The sequence below is a fragment of the Citrus clementina genome, unplaced genomic scaffold (assembly GCF_000493195.1).
Source record: "Citrus clementina cultivar Clemenules unplaced genomic scaffold, Citrus_clementina_v1.0 scaffold_2, whole genome shotgun sequence".
Classification (NCBI taxonomy): domain Eukaryota; kingdom Viridiplantae; phylum Streptophyta; class Magnoliopsida; order Sapindales; family Rutaceae; genus Citrus; species Citrus x clementina.
In genome coordinates, this window is record NW_006262688.1 from 33,014,419 (window position 1) to 33,035,501 (window position 21,083).

Sequence of the window (21,083 nt, forward strand, 5' to 3'; positions counted from 1 at the left end):
CGCACAACAACATAAATTATTTAACAAATTACCCAAACTTGTATTTTTCTTTTCTCTTTTTAAATTGCCATTTTTTGAATTTTATATATTAATAACAAAAAAAAAAGATAGAAATAATCACCACTGATAAATAATTTATTTATATTATTTTTCTATAAGTCTAAAATATCGTGATTGTTCTACACGACATTAATTAATATATTCTCTATTTAATCGAGACATTTTATTTATTTATTTTTTTGTCCATATGAAATCTATTATTTCGTAAAATAAATCATAGCCCACCCTCACCACATCAAGTTTTGGTTTGTATTGAAAGAGTGGAAAGACATTTTATAAATTTAAGCGATTTCCACATCGGAGATTGGTTGAATGACTGGGGCCTTGGGGAGGTTGGGATTGGTTTTGAAGTTGTTAATGTTTAGGTGTCGATTCCTGTGAATTTTTTCTTTTAATAATAATAATAAAATGGGGCGGCCCGCGAGGGGAGGCTTAATTATTAATAATATTAATTAATTTATATTAAAAATGGCTCAAAAATGGTGAAATTTGTCTGAACGCTTGACCTGGGTTTTGTTTTGCACGTGGCACGCACCTAATGCCACTCGGAATTAGGAAATAATTATTTTAAGGAAATAAAAAAAAAATCGAGTATGGAAATGTGACAAAGCGATACATTTTGGATACAAAAACCAAAATAATAATAAAGAGAAAAGAAAAAAAAAAGGGTAGAGAAAATCGATAAATTTCATATTAAATAAAAGTGGGGTGGGATGTGGGAGGTGTGGGGGGAGGGGAATGGACATTAAATTTCCTGTTCTCTATATTGGAACCGACAACAGAGGCCGAAGTATACGATTCTTCGCTATTAATTTGTTAAGATTAAAATCGAATATTCGTATATCCCTCTCCCAGTTTGATTGAAATGAATCTAATTATGTGTATTTTGTGTTACAACTTACATGGTGGTTTTATATAATTTTAATCATGACTAAGAATATTCTTAAACCTATATATAAATCGAAATTACCCAAAAAAATTTCAATATAATTTGTAAAAAATATATATATTCTTAATCACGCTGCTACTCACAAATTGTGAGTTTATTGTTAATGCATCACGAGCACACATAATTAGATTAATTAGTAATTTCAAACGAATTCCAGGGGGATGTATGATTTTTTATTTTTTTATTTTTTTATTTTTTCCCTTGGGTCAAATAGGAAAGACTGACTGATAATTCTTTACAGAAAAAAGGAAACAGTACGATATAGTGAGTAGCTAAAAATAAAATATTTTATCAAAATTGTGGCTCGCGTGGGCTTCTAACAAAAGCTTTTATACTAGTAAATTGCCTTAAAGAAGGAACATTAGCGTAGCGTAGAGTCAGTCAATTTTGACGCGTTAGAGTGTACGTGACCGAGAGGAGACTAATTGGGCCATCGGCCAATTTTGGTGTGACAAGCAACAATCATATAATACATTTCTTAACAACACGTTCACGCATTCGCATAATTTGTTTGAGTGAATGTTGCGAAAAATTAATTTTGGTACGATTATGGCTTTGACGATAAAACATCAAGTTGAAGTTGTGAGACAAAAATAGAATTGCATTTGCATGAAAAACCTTTAACAATTGGGAGGAGCGTAACTTACAGGCCTCTCACAGTTAGAGTTTGCAAAATTTGACACGATCCAATTATTCGACACGAACACGACACCAATAAATAAGTATGAATCGTCAAATTTAACATGATTATTAAATGGATCGGGTCCGGGTCAACACAATTTTTTTTCGTGTCGGGTTAGGGTTAAAATTCTTGACTCATTTACCCGATCAATGACCCGATTATATTTTTTATTTTAAAATAATTTATAGATTCTTATCATCAAAACTTAAATATTAGAGATGATTTTCTTTTTTTTTATTCTTTAAAATGATGAATATAGACACAATATTTTATTTGTAAAATTTTAAATACATTAAAAATTTTAATAGTATAAATGTATAAAATATTGGTAGACATGTATATTTTATAATATTGATATATAATATTATTTACATATATATAATTAAAACCTCAATAGTGTGTGTTATATTTTAGTAGATATGTACATTTTATAATATTGATAAATTATGTATGTATGTATGTATGTACGTACGTACGTATGTGCATACGTATGTATGACAATGTGTAAATATTTGATGTAATTTTTGTTTAATATATAGATATTAAGCGGGTTATTGAGTAATCCGATTATTTTTTCGTGTCGGGTTTGGGTCGACCTAAATTTGACACGACACGACACGAAACTAACACGATACAAACACGACCCGATGACCCATTTTACCAGCTCTACTCACAGCAACAGTATCACTAGTAGAAAACTTTTGTTGTGAGAGGCGCAAATTACACTCAACGTAACTTAGCACCGGCCTTAACAAATTGCTGACTGGTCCAAAGTCCAAACTGCTTCATAAACCATCACATCAATCATCGTAACGTTTCTCATAAGTTGCCCATAAATACCGTAAGATATGACTTTGAAAGTTCATATAAGATTTGGAAACTTTGTTGGAAAAATACTACCAAAATGTCAATTTTAGATTTTTGTTTTTCATAAGATTTTATTTCTGATTGTGATACCAAATTGACTGATATACATTACTGTCAAAATTATTTATCCTACTGACTGTACTGGAATCGGTGCTGTTGATGTATGTGTGTGGGGGGGGGGGGTGGCTTTCTTGTTATTATTATTATTATTAATTAAAAAGATATTAAGGTTATCAGTTAGCAATTGACCAAATAAGATTCTTATGGTGTGGCTCGATCCATCTTAAAACAGCTTTTTGATAAACAAAATTGAGACGGACTTGAACACAAGAGAAAACAATTGTTAGAGGTGATGCCGGTGACGTCATTTCGATAGTTAAGTCATGTATGTATTTTCTAAGAAACCTTAGAGTCAATGAATAATCGAGAATTATGAGAAAAAAAAGGCTGGACTTATTTTGCTGAAACCAACATGACATTGTATAAGGACTAATTTTGAGGACATCATAGTGTCTATTTAAACATATGGCAGACTTTAATAAGCCGTTCCCCTCCTGAGGTTGGGGCTCTTAGGTAATTTAGTTATTTAACTTGAGTTTTTAGTCTCTCTAAAGCTGGACATGTATTATCAAGAGAAAAAAAAAAAAAAAAAAGACCTTGATGACAGCAAGTATTAATCTTTGATTAGCTCATTCAAATAAATTGATAAGTTTTTGGAGCAGCCGACCCCTCTATTTGGTGGCTCAAATTTCAATTAACTTAGTTTCATCTCTCACTCTTAGTGCATATGATTGTTAGTGAGATATTTTAGGAGAATTCCTGTGAAGTTCGCACCATGCTGACATGTAATAATTCTAATGGAGGCCCTGTCACTATTACATTGATCCTCCATAACCTTAAGGTCTTTTGGGAGACATTTTCCACACTTTCTAATTCAATACTAAATGAAGTAGCTCATGTTCTTTTTTTTAAAATCCTTTAATTTTCCCTTCTCACATTTTGTAACGACATATTAATCGTGGAAGCTTCTGTACATGTGTCATGCTCTAATTGCATGAGCCAAATTTTGCCACAACAAAATCTGTCCTACTTCTACTTGATTTGAGTTAATACAATCAATTTTACAACTGTTGATCAATGTAATCGTCGGTTTTGTACATCGACCGGATGACTGTTCCCATGTTACAGAATTTTTAAAGACCGACTAAAACTGAGGTTATGACTTTGAAAAAACAGGAGACAGAAACAATATACAACATTGTCAACTTGCTCGACTTCTCTTTCTTCCTCTCGTTGCACTTTCTGCTCTTTGGCTGGCATTTGTGCGTCCAACTTTTCTAGACAAACTTTTCTTTGTTAGGGTTAAGGATTCCATTGATGAAGGGGAGTCAACATTACTAGGTTTTTTAGCTCTGCTTAGAGGCTTATCGGCAGGATTCCCTGCGTTGGCTGCTTTTAATGATAGTTTGCTTCTGCCGGGTCGAGCAGTTCGAGGTTTCACAGGAGGTTTATGCAAAGGAGAGCTCGGGGAGAGGAAGGAAGTTGTAGGCTTGTTACCATATTCATTGTCCTTGAAATATTGTCGCATGGTTTTTAATACGATGGTTCTGAGTAGAAACGCAGATTTGTGTTCACGCGTGTTCTTAGAATAGAAGACCACGGCGTTATTGGCAAGTAGCAGCAGGTCCCGGAAGAGTTCCTTTATTGACATGATGGAATGGCTGGAAATTTTTGATCTTATGGTGTCGACATCCATGTGTCGCAAGATCATTTTCTTGTATCTTCCTCTTTTCTGTTGAGAAAAATTCAAGAAACAAGGGTGAGCTGATTCAATATATCAGTACAAAGCCTTTGTTTGTTTCATAGACTTTGACATGCAATATGTAAACTTATAACTAGGCCTGTTTGGACAAATGACGTAAAATAAGGCCAAAGCACGAGTGCATTTCTGAAATGTGTATAAATAAATTATCTTTACCTGGCTATCAAGACGATGACGAAAAACAAAGGCACTTTCATTTTGCGCAACAGATTCAAAAACACCCTTGATATCATCAATGCTATCCTTCCTCAAGCTTCCACTTTGATCATCAGCACCAGAAGATCTAGCAAACTGACCAGATACAGGGGTCGAATTTTCTTTACGCCGAGAGCCAGGTTTAGCATCAGGAACACCCAGAAAGTCGCTTTCTCCGACACTGCCTTCCTTGACATCCCTACTACAGTCCTTCCGCTTTCTCTTCCCCCTTCTCTTTTTCAAGCTCCCTACTTGTCCTCCACAAACAATCGCTGTTATTTTCTCAGAGCTTGAAACCTTCTCTTGCTCGGAAGACAATAAATCCTCTGTCTTAGTCTCCATCTCTTCAGCTGCCACTGCTGCTGGGATCTGAGATACAGGTGACCAGTGTGTTCTGGTTTCTCTTGTGAAACTACCAGCAGATAGCCCATCTTTAGATGTCTCTTTACTGGAACATACAACTGCATCGGATTTCTGACATGGTACAGGTGATTCTGTCTGGCTGCAGTCATTGTCGACTTGACAGTCATTGCCTCTTTCAGCCTTGAGAGTTTCAAGTTTTGATTCCAGAGACCTGAAACAGACTAAATGAATAACTCTAGTACTAGAAAGGAAGCTGTGTGACAACATAGACTGCAAATAAACAGACCGAAACCACAATCAAATTTCTGAAATAGTACGCAGCATTTGAAGGAAATATTAGGAGCTGATAACAAACAATTAAAAAATAATCGAGGTCTTGGAAGCACGTTATATCAGAAGTCAAATTTAATATTACATCTTTCCATTAATTTTAGCCGATCTATAGCTATCACATTCCCCACTCACTGGGATTCAATTCACACCAATTGTTATTTCTTCAACAAAATTTTTAGATGCTATCCACAAGCCAGCACTATAATTATTCCTAAGACTTATTAAAAACTCTATGAGGCTGGAACTCATGGTCAATGTCAGCAGCAAATTTTTTCTTTTGGAGGAGAGCTTCATGAGGTCATGAAACAGATAGAAAAAGTGCTACAGTAACTGTATGATCAATACAGCTGGACTGGGAATAAAGATAAATTACTGACCCAATTGAATTTTCAGAAAGCTCTAGAGCACGCTTCAGTTCTGCCATTCGTTGCTTTCGTAGCTCCTCAAACCAAGCTCTAAGGAGAAAAACATAACATTTTGTTTAATAAATGCGATTCATCCTGTTTCAGAAAGAACCCAACTGAAATATGCCAGCATTTCAATTAATTCAGATTAACCCAAACCGCCACCACTCCCCACCCCACCTCACCAGCAAACTATTTCTAAGTCAAAGCAGTGAGCTGGAATATAATTGAACCCGAGAATGATTAAAAAGATTATCTTTTTGAAAAAAATACATTGGTCATTAGGTCCATGAAGTAAGCAAATAGAATTATGTTTAAAGCATCATAATTCATGGTGATTACAGAAAACTTACTTGCATCCATAAAAACGCTGTTGCAGGTCCTCATAGTGAGCTTTACACATCTGCGATCCGGCAAACTAAATTGAATGTCAAGAGGCAAGGAAAATGGGGACCAAGAAAAGAGTGTATAATATTTTTCATTCAGAGAAGAAAAATTTAATCAGAAAAATTGATAGTGGGATCATCGAAATTAGTTATCTAAGATAAATTGTAATATTAAACAGAGACAGGCAATAACATGTAGGAATTGATAGGGAGCCAGCGTACCCCTTCCCCATACCCACATTTTTCAATTAAGCAACTAAGCAAGTTTACACGTACTACTAGACCCAACTACTAAAAGCTGGTTGACACCGATCTTGAACAATCAGGTAATATAACTTCAAGAATTCAAATATACAGAAAATTCATGATTGATGTCGGATATATAATTCTGGTTTCATCAGTTCAAGGAAAGAACAAGGTGTAAGACAGGATTTTCATGATATACTCCAAAACCCGGTCACCATCTTCAAGTTTAGATTGAAAATATAAAGCAAAATTAACTCTCTGACTCTCACTCCTTTATTCTTTAAAGTGAGCTAGGAATGACCTAAGAACAAAGAAGTCTCAGCTCTAATCCACTACTACTGTACTATCATCCTCACAAATATATAAATAAATATCATTGTCTCCATTTTCTTGCAAGCTCACTACTCTGCTTTTACATCAGCTTTGGACAGGCTTAAACTATAACAAAATGTATGTATGTACAGCCAAGCCAAGTGACTCAATTCGCATGCCATTAGCAATAGTCAACCAAGGAAGATACCGCAAAGTCATATGACTTAGCAGAGAAGCCATTAGCCATCAAACTTGATCAAACATCACAGCCAAGCAAGCAAGCACATGATTCCCATATGTATCAGCCACAACAGATTGGTCAAAAGTCAAAATGTAATTGCCACATAAAATACGTAACGAAAGACTGCTCGATTATGTCATTATCATCTACACTTTCACAAAAATATTAATAAAATACAACAAATATCAGCGCTCTTTCCAAAAGAATATTTCTTTTAACTATTATTTTCAACCTAAAATATATTCCGAACCATATATCTCTAATATCCCATTTGTGCCCACAATTTTTTTTTTTTTTTTTTTGATTGACTCGTCTGATCCCGTCCATGTTTTCTTCTGCCTTATGATCCCATAAAACATAAATAATTAAAAAAAAAAAACCATTACATTTAACTTTTATCCATTAATATTTATTTCCTGCAACATTCAATCAACAATCATGAAGGGCAATTTGGGGCCTCTACGAAATATGGGGCGAACATGGGCGGTGGGCCCCGGCTGGTTAGAAGGGGAAAATCAAAGGGTGAGTGAAACAATAGACCAACCAAATACGAAAGATTGAACTTACAAAAAAGACAACATCGTACGGAACAAAACTGGGGGGAAGCTTATCTCCCGAAAAATAAAATACATAAACAAAAACAGTCACATCAAACCATTTAAAAGAAAAGAAAAAAAAATGAAATGAAAGAAAGAAAAAGAAATGAATGTTCTTATCATTCATTGAAAAAAACTGACCTCAGGGGTGACGGTATACGGGCAAACGGTTCGGCCTCGGAGCTCCGCGGCAACAAGGTTCCAGTCTCGTGTACCGTGCCGGAGAACGGCCCCACCAAGTAGCAACTCCTCCCACGTACCCCACACCTCTATCACCTCCGCCCCCATTCGCACCGTCCACGTGCACGCTCCTGATCAATCGATCACCACAACCACCGCCGGTCCCTCAAATTTGAATTTTTTAGAAACAAAATATATTGAATTAAATTTTTTTAAGGAAAAAAAAATCACCACCTGTTTTGAATTCGAAATTCTAAAAAGGGGGCCAAAAATAAAAAAACTCAAAAAGGGAATTCACCAAACCAGAATTGGTGATGTGGGTTGGAGAAGGAAAGGTGGTTTGGAGGGAGAATCAGTTAGTTCTGGGTTGTTAAGGCGGTTTTTTCCTTTCCTTTTTTTTTTTTTTCTCCCTCTTACGATGTTTTGCGTGCGTGTGTAAATGAATATTTTTTTTTTTTTTAAAATATTGGGGGAAGAAGAAAAACGAAGATTGAAGTAAAAATTGGGTTAAAAGAAAAGAAAGGGAAAAAAAGAAAACAGAGGGGAGGGGTTAACGTGAGACAAGGGGTTGACTGATTCTATTTTCTATTTGTTTACAAGTTATCGTTTTTTTGAAACAACAAAAAGGGGATAAGGAAAAGGAATGAAAACGTTTAAAGCAAAAACAAGGTGGTGTTGTGTTGTGTATGTGTGTAATTATTATTATTATTATTTTTGTCATAAATTATGAAGTGGCAGCCGGGAGTTAAATTAAGGAGATGAAGAGTAGTATAATCGAAAGATAAGATGAGATGATATGACACGGTGGATTGCCTTCATTGTAGGCTTATATATATATATATATCCTTTTTATTTATTTATTACTATTATTATTCTTGTGAAATCACCTGCAAGTCCTTCAAATCGTGTCTCTTTTAAACTAAAAATAAAAATAAAAACAAAAGAAAATTACTACGTCTTTGATTTTTCTTAAATAAATAATTAATTGGACTGTATGGTCCTCTAAATTTACAAGTAAAGAAGTGCGGATGGAGCAACTATGGTCCTTTTAGGAATTTAAGTGTTTTTATAATTGTTATGAAAAAAAAAGTAATTATAAATTAAAAATTAAAAATTTATAAAAAAATATAAATTATAAATAATAATTTTGATAATATTATTAAAAATATAATAATTTTTTTATAATATAAATAAAAAATTATATTAACATAATTTTTAATTTATAATAATTAATATTTTTTAAATATTCTGCACAACTTCAATTTCAAACACACTCTAAATAAAATACTTGTGATTATAACAAAGTCACAAAAAAAGAAAGTGCATCAATTCATCAACTGTCGGTTCATTTCGAGGAATTTTGATCTTGCATTTCTTTAAATGGTTTTATGAGTTTAATTAACCCATAGCTTTTCCTCTATGGGTCAAGTTCTTGTTGTCTTTATAATATGACTTCTACGACATCATAATGATATATGGAGTTATTTCAGTTAACATGGGTTCTAAACCTCATCATTTATTACATTAATTATGACAAATCATTAATCGATCACGACTGAGTACTCAATCTAAAATGGTGGTAGGTCAGTGGCACTGTGAAGAATGACATTTGCCTCTTTCTAACTATCTTTCAAACTTTTTTTTTTTCCTTCTCTCTCTCTCTCTCTCTCTCTCTCTAACCTCCATTTATATCGTTTATTTCCCTTTTTCCCTTCCCTCCCTATATCTCTTGATAAGAATAAAACAAAGTTCTCATCATCATATGATTGATTGGCTTTAGCCCAATTGGCCACCAGATTTTGCCAGCAGTTGTAGATGAAATGACACACGGTTTACTTTCACATGAAAATGATATCAAAGCAATTGGCTTTGAGTATTTTTTAACTTAATCTAATTTAATTTGATTAATTAAATTAATTAGAAGTGTTTATTTTTATAATTTAATAAAAAATTTTAAATAATTTTGACTTAATAAAATAAATTAATTTTTTTAATTCTTTAATAAATTAAGAAATATGAATCAACCAATTAATTTTTAATGTAAAAAAAATCCTTATTTTATTATTTATTTTTTATGCGTATCTCAAAACCTTCCTACACACGTTTACCCATTAATCATCTTGTCTTTATTTTTTTTTTCCCAGCCTCATGGAATCCCTCCTCACTTTACTTCTCTCATCAAAATCTTGAATCTCTCATTATTAGTAATCAAAGGTGTTATTCTTAAGTTTTTTCATGTAATTATATAATATATTTTCTTAAAAAAATTTATCTATTATAATTCTAAAATCATTATGTATTCACTTGAATATGGTTCTATTTATATATGATAAAATATTATGGTACTTATGTTCTTTGAGATATATATATTGTTTATTCAACATTCAAAGTCAATAAGGATATAAACATCAAAGTACATGTTTTTAGCTTTTAAGATTGAAGAAAAAAATAACTTAATACCTATTTTCAAAGATCTAGGGAAAAAAAACAAACATATTGTTCGATTCAACCACTTCGGTCTATTCAGGTTTCAGATAAAAAAACAAATGTCACATTTGTCTCTCCGACCGAAACTTCAAAATTCTTTCATCAATATAATTTAGAAAATTATTCTCCAACCACTTCAAAGACATTGAAAGAAGAAATAATAATTACGAGTTTGTTATAATATCTCAAAATTATCTCAAATTTTAATTATATATCAACCAATCATTTTCTCATTAACTTTATTAGTCACTGCTAAATAATTTAAGGTAACAAATTATTTTATCTCTTGAGCCTCCAAAACATTATTTTATTTTCTTAATAAATCTAAGGACAAAATAAGCTTTTATCTTAAATTCTTTAATGGTGACTAACAGAGTTAACAGAAAAATATTTAATTAACATAAAATCAAAATTTAAAGTAATAATAAGATATCATAAAAAATTTATAGTAGCTACTTGCGATTGTTAAGGTGGTTTGGAGATGATATGCAACTAAATGAACCTAAACGTTCTCAACAAGTTTTACATAAAGAATGTTTTGACTTAATACAAGCCTTTCAGTAGAAGTGCAATCTTGTGGATAATCTGTACTCTCTAGTCTCCAACACGTTAGATTAGATAGAAATTTCGAGACTTAACTTGCAATTTCTTAATATTTCAATTTTAAGTATTGATGTAGCATTTATCTATTAAATGATAAATTTCTTAATATTAAATGGTAAATTTCAATTTCTTAAACGATAAATTTTTATAATTTATAATACTAGTTATCTCATATTCTATCATCCAATAAAATGTCACCTCACTTGACATTAATTGTAAAGATTGAGATAATAATTGAAAATGCACCACTCAAGCAGCAGCAAAGACAGAAGAAAAAATGGAGGGCAGCTCCAAGAGTGTGTGTGTATATATATATATATATATATACACGCACACGTATAGGTAATCCATTGATGACTACTAATGCAGTATACATACATGTATATTTTGGCATATTGGCACATACTTACACATTCATTTTAATGGGAAGTACAACCGTTACCTGGAATGAAAGAATCATGACTGGAAATTCCTGAATGGTACCCGAAGATCAATATTCGATTAATGCTTTTCCCACCTTCAAGCAAAAATGTTACAAACCGAAGGTACTGCCCCGAGCTCTGTTCTCGAGAGTCTCAACCTGTGGCTTCCACGCAGATGAAAGCCATGGATGACTTCAGAATTTAAGAAGCAGCAAGACAAAATTGTGATTACCCAGAATTCAGATGTGAAAATGCTGTATCAAATAATATCCTGTTAAGAGTATCCGCAACTCCACGCTGAAGTTTCAGCAAAAAACTGAACTGGGATCAAGGTTAAAGTGCTGCTTATGATTCTTGAAGAACTAAATTCAATTCATGGGCACATTTGGCCAGCAAGCCACCGCTCCTGCAGCAAAATGAGGAAAACAGATTTACACAATGCCAATTGAAACTGTGACACGGCACAACAGCATCTGGAAACAATGAAGGAGAGTGACGAGTATCCTGGCAATTCGTGTAAGGGCAATAGTCTTATAGAAGAGGACAAGCAAGGATTGCCCATCTATGGGGCAGTTTGGCAAGATATATTCTCTTTTACTAGGAGCAATTTGGTAAGATATAAGCTTACAACTAAAGGATGTAGTTACCTTTCAAGGATGGGAAGAATTTTCTGGATCTTTTGCAGCTGCATAAAGCACCGGTTGCAACATTCTCGCCTGCACACAAATATTCAAGTAAGATAACACCACACGCAAAGACTCAAATTAACTCTAAGCATCAAGAAATTAAATGGTAATGACTAGATAAATGTTAACTAGCGATACCTTTGCTCCGCATGAAGATCAACACCAACAGCTGGAGGTGCTGAAAGAGTTGAGTGTATCATTGGGCCAAAGACTACAACCAGCTTCAGAAGCATCTCCAGAGAGATGCTTGCATGCCTGCATTTTTGCATCAGAAGTGAAATATTTTTATAAATTTATACCCTTTGTTGATAGTGTGGATTTCATAGTTCTAATGAGCACTCTCATGGTCAATCTTCTCTAAGAAGAGCATTAAGAAAGCACAAATTCCATTTCTTATGAGTTACAACTTAGAAAATTCACTAACGATATAATTCATAAAATTACCTTTCCATCTTGCTGTCCAGTAAGCCCATAAGCATGGGTAGCAAGCACAAAAACAAATCTAGGTTGAGAATCTCCATTTTCTCCATGAGAACACTCATCACATCAGCCTGTACCTGTAACAGGATTAACTGACTCTTAGCAAGCCCAAATATGCAGTAAACAACCATTTCTGAATAATAAGAAACAAAATAAAATAAAATCAATTAAGCACTTCCAATGAATACCCACAGAGTGATCTGGCAGCTTCCTCAAGGCATTAATGCCGCCTTTGATGTCATTTCTTTCCCAAAAATGCCGCACCACCTGCAAGTTCTCCGGTAAAGATAATGAAGCAAGGGTTTGCATGCCATTTGTAAATAATATCTATGAGCATGACATGATCAAATTACCTGTAATTTTGTCAAGCGGGATCGGAGGGTGCTTATGAAAATATCATGAGTTTCCATCAGACTTTCAACAGCTTCCCCCTCATTAGCAACGGGTGTATCCCTTCCAGAAATTTGAGGTTCTCCTTTCTGATGATTATTAAACAAGACAAAAATTGTATACATGTGTGAGGGATTTTCACAGACACAGACATTCTCTTAAGAACTATTTCGCAGAGATCATGAAATTATTTGATAAGAGAATCTTATTTCACCTTGCATTTTCAAAATAAGAGGGTAATAATGAAAACCTTCTAGAGGGTGAATGATAAATCTCAGAGATGGAAACATAAATCTTTTATGACCAAAAGAAATCAATTTCTACATCCATTGACTGCTCAAGAAGACAATGCAATCTGATAGTCTAAGCCAACCTGGACCAACTAAGGTGTTTATTCACAGAGCATGATGGTTTGGATAGCAATATGTCCTAGGCCTGGACAATTTTCACAGGTTTATTCATACAAGCCATTCAATATAATGCTTGACGAAATGCACATTTGATCTTTAAAACTGGAATTTTTATTGCAAAAACTTCTTATGTTGAATTTCTAATGAAAGGCCAAGATTATCAAAACCATAAATATCAAGCTGACTAGTGATGTAACACAACATCAAATATTTAAGGAAGCATCTTACCGGAGTGCTGGGTCTTTCGTAGGATAAAGCTGTCACATGGGGGGTAATAACAGTTGCTATATCATCATTGTTCTTAACTGCTACATGAGCAGTGGTAGAGGTTGCTTGATCTGTGTTGCTAATAGATCTCCTGTGACGGGTAACATTAGTTGTTTGATCTACATTTCTATTAAATCTCCTACGAATTGGAATATTAGTTGCTTGGCCTTCAATGCTGCTGTTAAGTCTTGCACGAGGAGGGGTAATAGTTACTTGGTCTTCACTGCTTTTAAGTCTCATTTGAGTAGGGGTTTTAGTTGCTTTATTTTCAGCGCCATTAAGTATTGTTTGAGAGGGGGTATTAGTTGATTGGTCTTCACGGCTATTAAGTCTCGAACGGGAGGGAATATTAGTTGCTCGGTTTTCATTGCTATTAAGTCCCATGTGAGAGGTGATATTAGTTGCTCGGTCTTGATTCCTACTGATTTTTGTCTGAGGAGTGATATTAGTTGCTCGGTCTTCATTCCTATCATGTCTAGTGTGAGGGGTTATATTACTTGCTTGGTCTTCATTGCTATGGAGCCTTGTTTGAGGGTTGACAATAACTGCTTGATCTTCATTGCTACTCGGTCTTGTTTGAGGGGTAACATTAGCTGCTTGATCTTCATTGCCGCTTGGTAGTGTTTGTGGGGTGACATTAGCCACCGGATCTATATTGCTGCTCAGTCTTGTTTGTTGGGGGGCAGTAGCTGCTTGATATTCATTGCCATTCAGTCTTGTTTGTGAAGTGACATTGGCTACATGATCTTCATTGCTGCTCAGTGTTGTTTGTGGAGTGACATTGGCTGCTTGATCTTCATTTCTGCTCAGTCTTGTTTGTGGGATGACATTAGCTGCTAGATCTTCATTGCCATTAACTTTTTCTCTTCTTTCAAATCTCTCTACAAGAGAGCGAGTTCTTCCAGGTACAACTGCAACTGCAATATGGAAATCTGAAAAAATTAACCATCATCAAATGGTAATTCTAGAAAACTACAAAGCTAAAAGGCAATGACAAACCTCCATTGACAAATTTGACAGAGTTAGTTATTTTGCTGCAATCACGAGATTTATCACCTGAAATTGAAAAAAAAAATTAATAAAAACCTCTTTTGACACAAAATACATTAACACACACACACACACACATATCACGGAAGATTCCAAATAAAGACAATGGTCAATTAATGGAATAAATAACCAGGTTCATCTCATAGTAAGAGCAGGGAGAACGAGCGGATAAAATTTCAAGCAACAACCAAACACAAGAAAGCTATGGGACATATGAAGATGTATGATAAATTTGAAAAGCATTCATGGAAAATGATTTGAGAGGGTCTTAGGAGTGGAAGAAAGCTATACCTAGCTTGGGTAGGCCATGGGCCCAAGTGTTCCTTGGATGGACAAAATATGAAGATCTGGTTTTTGTCAAAATGGTGCGTAATTAGGAGTAGAGGCACACTTATGATGGAGGATGTTGGACAATCATCTAATTTGTGTGCTGAAAACAAGGTAATGGCAAAAACAACGACTGAAAACAAAATAATTTGACAGTACGGTGCAGTTTAGTTGTTTATTGCACATCAGAAAGAAGGATGACATTCAAATTGAAACGACAAGAAAATTTGTCAGAGTTTTAAGTAAATGCAGTCAGAGAGAGTGGGACAAGACTGATGAGTGAAGTGAAGTTCAAGTGTGAACAATTCTCACTAAACAATCAACCGAGGAGAAAAGTAACATGTAGAAAACAAGGTGATTGGTAAACAGATAACACAGTAAAGTATGAACTGATTAGCTTACTGTCTTCTTGTTTTGGAGGTTTCTGTGGAGAGAAAATATTTTCAATCTCCCCTGTAATGGTCTTGATATGACAGTCCTTTTCTTCACAGGATTTTCTAGCTCCATCTGACGATACAAGGCGAGTTTTGACATTTGGATCCACTGCACTGTCTAAATCACTCTTCTTACTGTTAAGGCTTTCAGATTCAGCAGCTGTTGACAGCCTTTCAGCATCATACTTGCTATTTGATGGCTTCCGTACGTGAGCTGGTCTGAGCAACATACCAGGTTTTGTCCTTGAAAAGGTGATAGATTCTCCTGCAGAAAAAGAAGAATCTTTCCCAGCCGGACTCTCCTGAGGTACAGTACTAGGGACAATAAAAGATTTATCAAGTGCTTGTCCATTAGATATTTCTGGAACTCCTATTGCAGGATTCTGCTTCTCTGTTTGCAGATCACTGATTTCCTCAGAATCCAATGGAGGTAAAACTTTTGGAGAGTTCAAAGGCCCAATTTTCTGTGAAGCAACAGGTTTTCCGCCAGTAGCTTTACATTGAAGATGGAAAAGCACATTAAGAAAGACAAAGGGAATAAAAAATGTCATATGGCAAGATAGCCACACACAATAAAACTAAATATCTGTCATACTTAAAGCAGACACAGCAACTGAGTGCATTCTCATGGCCCTGGACACTTTTCCTATCTATAGAAAAGGACAGAAGTCAGGATACCATTAAGTTTGGCATGCCAAAATTTAGTTTAGGGTTGCAAGTTGGCTCGGCTATTTCAGTTTAACTTTAACAAAACCCTCAGAAAGGCCAGCATGATGCAGCCGAAGCTAATCTAGAGGCAGGCACCACATCAGCTTCCGGCAAAAGGTGTTGACAAAATCTTGATTAATGGAAGTCAACCAGTAAAAGTCTGTTTCACTTTAAGTAAATGGTTAAATACAAAAGAACTACAAAAGCAGATTCACATTGACATCTAGCAGGTATAATTTGTTAGATATAGCTCCAATTCATATTTCATTTTCTTCAATTAGTATATTAAGGAAGATAGGACCAAGCCAAAAAGTAAATAGGATCACTTTCTCAGGTCCTAATTTGATAGTAGTACTAATCCAGCTACAAGATGTTCCTTAGAAAAGGATCAAGTGGAGGGTTGATGCATTTGTACAAAAAAGAAAATACAGAAGGGAAATATCAAGAAGACAATAAACAAGAAAATAGAAAGAGAACGAAAAAAACTTACAATCCACATATATGGTCTTTATGTCTTTTGTCTCACAATCAGGAGAGGTAGAGCGGAAACCTGAAGTTGATCTCCCAATAATTCCCACTTTTTCCAAAGAATGACTTCCTGGGGGATTAAATTTGACCTCTGTGCAAATACTTTGATCAGGTTCAGATGCACCAACTCCATAAGGCTCAACATGCTGATACCCAAGAAGGAAACATGTAAAGAGCGAGGGGGAAAAAGGACTCATATAGTAAATTTTGACTCAACAACCTGGAGGATGAAACAATAATGCAATGAGACAGTGAAAGGTCAAAGGAAAATACCGACACATCAGCCACCCAAATTCCGACACTATTTCGATAAAATGAGCAACCCAAAAGCTTTCCGTCGTTAATGCAGAGATCACCAAGTGTTGACCATCCCATTTCAACACTATCATGACAAATAACAGGCTCCCATGAATAGACCTACAGTTAATGAACATGTAACTTGGATGTTTATGTTCTTTTTGAAGGAAAATCTTCTGATTACAATTAAAAATTGAAACAAGCCAAACCTTCATATTATCGTCAAAACCAGAAAACAGAGTCCTCCCATCAGGATGAAAAGTAATTGCGCGAACTCCTGTTACCTATGACAAATGAATATGCTTCTTTTAGAATTTAATAAAAGTCCAATTTAATTATTATCAATCCGAGCTGAGATCCTCATGTATCTGAAAAGAAAATGAATGAGACATAGAGAGATCTTTCTACCCACCAAAAAGACAGAAAAGTGAAAAAAGGAAGGCCAACAGAGAAGGCTTTACGAGCATGACTATTTATTCAATAGAGATATCTGAGGGATGAAAGGCATGGGAAAAAAAACATTTACTTGCAAGATAATTATATCCTTTATTGGAAATAACTAGGAAAAAATTAGCCAGCCAAAATCTGCTTGTCTGAAGATATTTATAAGCTAAAATAGATTTTCAGAGGAAAATCTTTTATACTTCAAAATGCTCATAAATAGGATACCAAATATGACAATATAACAAAACTAAATTTATGTGATATCTTATGAGGAGGTTTTTAGTTTAAGAACACATAAACTAAATTTAAGTGATACCTCAGGTCTGGTTGATCCGATCAGTTCAAAGGTTTCCAAATCCCAGAATTTCACGGTTCTGTCTGCTGAACCTGGAAAATGATATGCAGATTAAAATAACTAAATACTCTTGAAAGAAGAAGCTGATGACGACATTCTGAATCAGGGTGATAGAAGGAGCAGTGAATCACAAACACGAAGGAATTAACTATAATGCTATATATTTGCCAAGCAATTAATTAAAAATAAGTCATCAAGTGCGGTTAATAGGAGGCCCGACATTTTTTTTCTTTTAATTCAAACTCCTTTTCTGGTAAATTTACTATGTTATATAGGTAACAACAATCAAGAGGACAACAACCAATCTTTACAAATATCATGAAATTGAGTTCCCAAGAGCCCTTCCCACCACCCACTGAGGAGGAAAAAGAAAAAGGATAAAAGAAGATGAAGAAGAGAGATTTCCTAACAGAGCAATCAAGGTCACTGAAACATGGTAAATCTAGAACAAAAGATTGTCTTCTTTGGTCAAGGATTGGGACCATTATTTTCCGTAGACAAATACATGGTGCAACAAAGGAACCCAAACATTTACATGCAGAGGGAGCTCATGGGAACTCTGCAGAAATTCCATAGTTACCTGTGGCCAGAAGAAACTCTAAGGGATGGAAGTCTATCGACCTGATATGCCCTTCATGGAACTTAAAATCATGCAAGAGTTTTCCGGCAGTAAGATCCCACACCTGGTTAACGGTGACGAAGATGCATTGATCAAACAAATAGAAGAAAGTTCACTTCAACCAAGACTGTTGACACAGCAAGCTATTCATACCTTCACGACATTATCAAATCCACCAGAAACTACCCAGCGACCATCAGGAGTGAATCTGATAGTACTGATGCCTCGCGTATGACCCTTGTATGTGTGAATGCAGCCTTTCTTTCTGATATCCCAGATCTTCAAATTTGTGTCCATGCAACCAGATGCAAAGAACTCACCAAATGGATGAAATTCAACAGCAGTGCAATTGGATTTATGCCCAGTAAGTGTGCGAACCACTACGCTTCAAGAACAATAAGAAATAGATTAGAAAATTAGAAGTACAATAACATTATTGTTCCTACGCTACCTCAGGGAGTATAATATGGACAGCCAGCAGATCTTGCAGAAAACATAAGCTGCTATGGGCTTTTACAGTCCCATTGCCCTAATTTGATGACCTCATGTTTATAATCTTGCTAGAGACCTCATCTTTATTATTTGTAACACATACTGGTTCAAAGTGCTATACCTCAGGTGTATTATTTGATGGGTTACAGACATAAAACAATGCAACAGGTTCCTCGAACGGGAATTTTAAGTTTTTTCTTTTGGGATAAGAAATTGTAAATTGTATTAAATATGAAGAATCGTAGCTGTACACTAAGAAAGCAAAATAATGAAAACTTTTCTGTGATATACAAAAATATATCAATCACCCCCGTACAATACTAGATCAGCCTAGACAACCATCTCAAAACACTCTCCCAGCTTAGACGAATGAAGAAAAAGGACAAATCTTGGAACTCCTTAGAAACAAGAATTTTAAGTTTTGATTAAACAAGAAAATGAACTGATTCGTCAACTTACTCTTTGATTCTTCCAGATCCCACAGCTTTATCACACCAGTAGAAGCTCCAGCGAGCACTAAAACTTCTGCCGAATCAAAAGCTACTGAATCAACTGGACTTGAAAGACCACACAGGCTCTGCATATTAACACCAGTGGACACACTTAATTTTTCTCATACAGCAACATCACCACAATGGCGGGTTGCGGAAAATTATGCAAATATGTAAAACAGCATAATGCTTGAAAATGTAAGTAAAATTAAAAGGAAACTATTGAGTTCAAAATTTCCTCCAGAAACTGCATTGATTTACTAATGGTAATAAATAAATAAAAGGAAAGCAAATCGCCATCTCTCCATTAGATAATTTTAAAAAGAAAAACTGACAACACATTGTACATCTAAAGCAGAATTCAAATGCTAAATAACAGAAACTGGCAATAATTAAAATACAAGCAAAGTGGTTAATAAGAAGAAAAGAAACTAACCATTAAGGCAGTGGGCTTTCCAATGGCCCAAAGATTCACTTTCTGATCATCTCCACCAGTGATAAGAAACCGACATGCTTTCTTCCCAATACTAATACAATTCACATTTGCTGAGTGCGCCACAAATTCCTCTACATTGATTTCAGTCAAGAAAATTCACATTTTCTATAACATTATTTAATTTCAACATATTGGACTTAAGATTTCCAAGTTTTCTTCTAAGGTAAGCTTAAGCTTAATTTCGCATCATCTGAAAACTCAAACAAGACAAGTATCACAAAGACTGAAACTTTTAACTTCATTCAACTATTCCTCCATTTTCTCAGCTTCCAAACAATTCAAACAGGGAAGAAAAAAAAAACTGCAGCTGGAATTGAATATCTTGTTCCTCACACCATCACTAAATTCAAGTTGTAGTCAACAAATATATATACATATGTAAATAGATAGACCAAAAATTCAACACTAAATCATCACACAAAGCTCAGCAAAATAACTGAATGAAACAACAAATTCAAGCTCGGCATTAAAAAAATTTAAAGCTAACAAAAATGAGGGACAGGATACGCAGCTTGTATCCACGCTTGGCCATTTCGAAAAACCAAAAACGATAACTTGAGTGTCGTTTTGGCGGAGCTGAAGCAACAGAAATTGGGATTAGGCTTGATGCGAGCTGAAGCTAAGGGATTTTCGGGATTCGTAATGGAGGAGGAAAAAAAAAAAAAAAAGGAATGTGCTTCTTGCGGTAAAACAGAAATTGAAATCCAGCTTGAAAGGTTAGAATTGGATTCTCTGAGATTTATTTTATCACAAATTCAGATTCAACAACACTTACAAAAAGTAGTACAATCTTTTTTTTTTTTTTCTCCAAAACGACGCGTAGTATGTGTGTGTGTTGTCTTTCTCGTTTGTAAGAATCAAATCAAATGAATGAAACGACTAAACAAAAAGAGAGAAACGACAGTAATATTCCAGAGCACGAGATGATTGATCGTGTCAGGTTTACTGTTTTACCAAAACGCCCTCGTTTTTTTCGCCCACTATTATTATTATTTATTTATTATTGTTACCAATTCATCCAATACAAGAAACAGCAACTTCACATAATCACATTCGATCCCTTAAGATTTTACGTTTTCTCAAATAAGAGCATAGTTTTGATATTTGTACGAAATAGATCCCTGGATTCTATTTAAATGACAAACTTAACCTTAGACTATCAAATGTTTACCATGTAGTTTATTGTTAAAGAGTGCGATTAACATATTGTATTATATTATAATATATTACATCAATTAATACAGTGCGTATTGTATTAAACTGTATTGTATCAGTATTATATTATATTAATGTTGTACAATTTTCAGTTTTATATTGTATAATATTATTTATTATTATTTATATTAAATTGTTTTTATACAATTATAAATATCTTAAATTTATTATTTGAATTTATAAATAAAAAAATAAAATTTCTCACCAGCAACCATCACCGTGAGCCATCATGAAATGCTGCCAACT

General features: G+C 34.4%; 2 protein-coding genes across 9 annotated transcripts; both read right to left on the reverse strand.

The window, feature by feature from the left end:
- Positions 1–3,531: 3,531 nt before the first annotated feature.
- On the reverse strand, positions 3,532–8,439 carry LOC18052561. Of its 6 annotated transcripts, none has more exons than XM_006449203.2 (5): positions 7,598–8,439; positions 6,029–6,078; positions 5,649–5,726; positions 4,537–5,149; positions 3,532–4,350 (listed from the first exon to the last, which is right to left on the reverse strand). In XM_006449203.2, the coding sequence occupies exons 1-5, from the start codon at positions 7,742–7,744 to the stop codon at positions 3,820–3,822; spliced, it is 1,419 nt and encodes a 472-aa protein (XP_006449266.1). In that variant the 5' UTR covers positions 7,745–8,439; the 3' UTR covers positions 3,532–3,819. The 6 variants fall into 6 exon arrangements, with proteins under 6 accessions (XP_006449266.1, XP_024046961.1, XP_006449265.1 ...); XM_024191193.1 differs by having other exon boundaries at positions 6,029–6,093; XM_006449202.2 differs by lacking the exon at positions 5,649–5,726.
- A 2,612-nt stretch (positions 8,440–11,051) lies between these two features.
- On the reverse strand, positions 11,052–20,440 carry LOC18052562 (katanin p80 WD40 repeat-containing subunit B1 homolog). Of its 3 annotated transcripts, XM_006449204.2 has the most exons (18): positions 20,130–20,440; positions 19,563–19,693; positions 19,095–19,212; positions 18,297–18,523; positions 18,105–18,207; positions 17,486–17,556; positions 16,935–17,009; positions 16,702–16,845; positions 16,391–16,574; positions 15,161–15,685; positions 14,381–14,437; positions 13,343–14,298; positions 12,668–12,793; positions 12,507–12,581; positions 12,279–12,391; positions 11,973–12,089; positions 11,796–11,864; positions 11,052–11,554 (listed from the first exon to the last, which is right to left on the reverse strand). In XM_006449204.2, the coding sequence occupies exons 1-18, from the start codon at positions 20,152–20,154 to the stop codon at positions 11,494–11,496; spliced, it is 3,177 nt and encodes a 1,058-aa protein (XP_006449267.1). In that variant the 5' UTR covers positions 20,155–20,440; the 3' UTR covers positions 11,052–11,493. The 3 variants fall into 3 exon arrangements, with proteins under 3 accessions (XP_006449267.1, XP_024047799.1, XP_024047798.1); XM_024192031.1 differs by lacking the exons at positions 19,563–19,693; positions 20,130–20,440 and having other exon boundaries at positions 18,297–18,528; positions 19,095–19,166; XM_024192030.1 differs by lacking the exons at positions 11,052–11,554; positions 11,796–11,864; positions 11,973–12,089 and having other exon boundaries at positions 12,299–12,391; positions 12,503–12,581.
- Positions 20,441–21,083: the final 643 nt, after the last annotated feature.